Source organism: Penaeus chinensis, chromosome 9, assembly GCF_019202785.1.
Source record: "Penaeus chinensis breed Huanghai No. 1 chromosome 9, ASM1920278v2, whole genome shotgun sequence".
Lineage (NCBI taxonomy): Eukaryota > Metazoa > Arthropoda > Malacostraca > Decapoda > Penaeidae > Penaeus > Penaeus chinensis.
Window position 1 is genome coordinate 10,584,751 of NC_061827.1, and position 5,457 is coordinate 10,590,207.

The 5,457-nt window shown below is 29.9% G+C and overlaps 1 protein-coding gene across 10 annotated transcripts in view; it reads left to right on the top strand.

Moving 5' to 3' along the window:
- LOC125028583 (UNC93-like protein MFSD11) overlaps nt 1-4,384 on the top strand; it is a 41,216-nt gene extending 36,832 nt beyond the window's left edge. For all 10 annotated transcript variants that reach the window (XM_047618027.1, XM_047618020.1, XM_047618023.1 and 7 more), the window contains 5 exons: nt 395-571; nt 1,384-1,646; nt 1,958-2,080; nt 2,223-2,400; nt 3,223-4,384. In XM_047618027.1, the coding sequence (XP_047473983.1) occupies nt 395-571; nt 1,384-1,646; nt 1,958-2,080; nt 2,223-2,400; nt 3,223-3,526 (1,045 nt within the window). In that variant the 3' untranslated portion in view covers nt 3,527-4,384. The remainder of the gene's footprint in view (nt 1-394; nt 572-1,383; nt 1,647-1,957; nt 2,081-2,222; nt 2,401-3,222) is intronic.
- The last annotated feature ends 1,073 nt before the right edge of the window (nt 4,385-5,457 follow it).

Below are 5,457 nucleotides of genomic sequence, written 5' to 3' on the forward strand. Positions count from 1 at the left end.
TGAAATGACTGCATCTTAAAATTAATTAGATTTAAAATGCAAGTCAAGTGGATAGCCATCTTTGTTAAGCATATTCAGATGAAAAGTGTTGTCTGTGAGATGTAGGCTACAGCACATAAAATAGCTGTTAATCTAAATACCTCTTATGTCCTTATGTTTTTCTCTGTTTTTTATAATGTTATGGCTAAGTACACGATGTTATAGATAAAAAAAAAATTAGGTATAATTTACTTAGCTTTTATTTTTTACTGATACCAAAATTATTTTCATATAACATTTTTTTTAATCTAATTCCAAATGAATGCTATAGATATAGACTTTATAAATTGCTAGTATATTATGTAGATATGTAACTTTGAAAATGGAGAGTTTGAGATGTTTTCTTCTATTTCAGAATCTTCATAGCTGGATTCCTTTGGCCTAAGACATGGATTTTATATTTAACCTCAGTGTTAGTGGGTGCTGGTGCTGCTTTAATTTGGACTGGACAAGGAAATTACCTCACTTTAATGTCAGACCAGACAACAATATCACGTAACTCTGGCATCTTCTGGGCCATGCTTCAGAGCAGGTAATTTTTAATAGTATTGTCAAGTGTTTCTTTAGACTTATTGTTTGGTCAAACAAAACCACTATTGCTATAAAGAATGTGTCAGGGATCAGAATGTACCTCAATTTTATAGTTCCAAGGATCAAAAAATCAATTATGCATTATTTCAAATTCTTCTTATATTTCTGGATGGTTTTAACATCAATTATAACTTGATAATTACAGAAGTCTTGTAACTGAAACAGAAAAGTAATATATGGTTAGCTTATCCTTTGAGCAACAACATGGAAACATTAGAATTTCTGAGAGGCTGTCTGTGGGCTAAAGCAAAGAAAAGAGTTTTAAACCATAGTTGATAAGCTGTCTCTCATTGTCAGACTTTTTTCAGTAGGGCTCCCAAGGTGCAACTGTTTTTACTCATTATACAGAAGCAAGGGGTGTAATTGATGTATTTCATTGCCCTCTCTCCAGAATTAAATGTGATTCTGATGAAGATGTAACAGTGAAATTGCACCATTTATACCTCCTGCTTTAAGGAACTATTTGTTCTCACTCATGCTTTTCCTGCTTTTCCTTTATTAAATCCTATTCATAGGTTGTAAAATACCTCTATTGATGACCAGAAATTGCATCTTTCCCCTATTTGAGAACTTGACCTTGAAAGTGATTTGGAAACTACAGGAACTAAAATGAGGTTAATGAGAAAAAACAAAAAAGGCATGACTATTAGGTGATATTACAAGATTATATTACTTATATTATTATTTAGTTTCATTAGGTATTGTTGATTTTTTTATGTTTGGGTAAATAATTGTATCATTTCCATTTTTCAGTCTGTTGTTTGGTAACATCTTTGTATACTATCAGTTCATGGGAAAAGAGATTATTGATTCCTACACTAGAACGATAGTATTCTCTGTGTTAACCATTGTTGCTGTGATTGGTGTATGTGTAATGTGCATATTACCCAAACCTGGGTCTGAAGGTGGCGGCCGCACCGATGACTTAGGAGGTCCATATGGAGCGCTGAAGAAGTCCTTTGCACTATTTAAAACAAAAGATATGCTTCTCTTATCTGTTACATTTTTCTATACAGGTAAGATGTTAACTAAATAGTGTAGTATAATGTATGATATTTACTTACACCACTGTCTGAACATAGACATCTCATTGCTGTTATTTTTAGAAATAATTATCATTTTAAAATATTTATTCCTTTTTGAATCCTAATAACTGACTGCAGTTTACTTAACACTTGAAAAGTCATATTTATGTGTTATGATTTTGTTACCAAGCTCTCTGAAAAGTAATTTCTTCCTTTGCAATAATTTCTTTAAGTTATACAAGTAAGATGTTCATAGACTATTCATAGATTTATGCTAAAATGAAAACTATTCACATTTTCAGGTATTGAGTTGTCATTCTTCAGTGGAGTGTACAGTGCCTGTCTAGGGTCAACTCTAAGGTTCCCAGATCCCAAACGCTTGGTTGGTCTGTCAGGCATGTTCATAGGTGTTGGCGAGATTTTGGGTAAGTGTTGTCTTTGCTTGGTGTTGATACCTATAACCCAGACTGTGATTTGTTTGGCCATTTTGATGTTATTGTTAATTAAATTTTTTATTTTTATTTGTACTACAGAAAGTTTTTATCTTTTCTTTTCTTTTCTTTCCAGGTGGAGGTGTATTTGGAATCTTTGGAAGTAAAACAGTAAAATCCGGTCGTGACCCAATTGTGATCTTGGGATATGTGGTTCACATGGTTTGCTTCTTCCTTATTTTCATGAATCTCCCAACAAATTCACCACTTCAGAATACCAATGATACGTCCTTCTTGCCAGGTGGACAGCCCAGGTAATTTTGCAAATTTATTATATTGCTTTCATTTTCAGTGTATTCAATATATATATATATATATATATATATATATATATATATATATATATGGATGGATGTATATATGTTTGTGTATATATATGAATATATATATATATATATATATATATATATATATATATATATATGGATGGATGTATATATGTTTGTGTATATATATGGATATATATATATATATATATATATATATATATATATATGTATATATATATGAATATATATATATATATATATATATATATATATATATATGAATATATATATATATGAATATATATATATATGAATATATATATATATATGAATATATATATGAATATATATATGAATATATATATATATATATATATATATATATAAATATATATATATATATATATATATAAATATATATATATATATATATATATATATATATATATATATATATAAATATATATGCATTTATACGCACACATGAAAACACACACACACACACACACACACACACACACACACACACACACACACACACACACACACACACACACACACACACACACACACACACATATATATATATATATATATATATATATATATATATATATATATATATAATGCATATGAATGCATGCATACATACACACATTTATATATAAATGCATGTGTATTTATGTATTTATGTATCAATAAGTATCCTGTAAACTTTTAATAAAATAGGATAAGAGTATCACTTAGAAGTGTGAATTAATGTTGCTTCACATGTCTTATGAGTCTCACTTGTGTCTCTCTTTTCAGTGAGGTGATTGCCCTGATGTGCAGCTTCTTATTAGGATTTGGAGATGCCTGTTTCAACACTCAGATATATTCCATCTTGGGATCAGTGTACCCCGATAGCTCTGGTCCTGCATTTGCACTCTTCAAGTTCATGCAATCTCTTTCAGCTGCTGCTTGCTTTTTCTACTCTAGTATCTTCCAGCTGTATTGGCATCTGGGTATCTTGGTTGTTTTTGCCACCCTCGGAACTCTTTCTTTCTGCAAGGTTGAATGGAGGGCACACCGCCGTCAGAGGGCAAAGCCAGACACTACTGCTTATGACTGAATGGCTTATCCATAAATTAGGAGAAAAGCCTAAAATTGTATGATAAACAGCTCATGTGTAAGATTAATGCTACAGTTTATGGGCAGATATTATCATACCATGAACTACGCATATGCATCACTATGATCCCGAAAGGACCAAAAAGTAACTATTTTTACTGGCAGTTAGTCATGTTAATCTGTGGTTTTATACATAAAATTAATATACAAATCTGTTCATAAGTCAGTGTTGATATTGAAAGATGGTAGAGTAATTGGTTGTGATATATATTTATATATCTTTCTCAAATTTGGTAATGTGTTTACATCTATATTTTCATGACTTTGTAAGAATGTACTGTAAGGAAATATAGTCTTTCTTGGGAATATATCAGGAAAGCATCAGTATAGAATTCATCAGTTATCTCTTCTGCTTTTTTTTTTTTTCTTCCTTTCTTTGTTAGCTGAAATTTTCAATTTGTTGTTATGCATTATACATATTACATTTTACTTCAGTCTTTTATGTACATTATATTTGCATATAGTGCCATTGGGTTATTAGTGTGTATAAAATGCAGTAAGGATAATACATTTAGTATTAACCAACTATACTTTTTCATTCACTTCATTATCATTTAAAGATTATATAGAAAAATGTTGTTGCAGGAGATATTAGGTTGCTCTTCTTTGTTGAGCTAAATCATATTTTATGTGATATTCATCTTCATCTTAGATCTGCAATACCAGCATTTTGTCTCCATTGTGTCACTGAAACACATGGATATGCAATGCAATATAAGCAACTGAAGATTTTTAGAATTGTTTTGGCTGGATTATGTTATGCAGATGTATTATTTTTTAAATATAATTTTATTGAAGACTTCTTGTGTTCTTTATCATATGTTGTTATTATGCCAAGTCAGCCTGTGTGTAAATGAGTGTAATTGACAATAAAGATTAATATAAGTACTATATCATGTAATTTTACAGAGCTCTATCATGGGTAACATATTCATAGTTGTCAGATTGAATGAATTAATTTTGCAGTGTGTTTACATTATTTTAGCAACGAAATACAAAGTAAAAATAGCTCCATCTCTTTTTTATATAGAATCAGTTAGAGGGAAAGTCTGAAATAAAAATTAATAACATGTACAATGCTGGTCAAACTGTCTTCACTTTTTCACTTGAATTAGATAATTTGTGACACTGGAATATTATCTGTGAATATGATAATAAAGTATGTATCAAAAAAGGTGTTTCGATATTTTATTTTATTGGCAAACATAATGTTTTACAGTATTTTTTTTTCTAATCTGCAAAATATATTGAATGCATTTTAAAGTGTTTTTCATATCAGTAAAGATTTATTAAGAGAGTTTTGAATGAAAGTACAGACTGAAAATCTAGGTATCTGAAAGAATTACAGACCACGGGAAAATTTCCAGTAATAGAATAAGCTCTGAAAAGAACTTTGACCAGCACTGTACCAACAAGATTTACTCTCTAGAACTAGAATATACATCTCTCATTCTATTCTTTACTCTTCATTGAAGGTTCAAGTCAGATACTGACATCTCCATGGACATTTTCTTTAAGATTGTTTCTTTATTAAAGAAGCTATGTTATTTATATTTCAAAGTGTTTCCTTCAAAAGAAAACTGTGTCTTAAGGATAGTTTTTACAACAAAGCATAGATTTGTGTGTGCCTGTGTGTAACAAAATGATAGCCTTTATCAGGGGATGTCTTTGTTTGTCACTGTAATCCTTTCAGTTTAACCATTCAAGTAGAATTACTTTTTCTCTGGCTGTATAGTAATGTACCCGCAGAATGGAAATTGCTCAGTATTCAGTATTTTGTCATATGTGCACAATTTTTGTCCTTACAAAATTTAATATGCCAAAGAAACATACAATACAAACTAAGTACAATAAAGTTACTTTTTGATATAT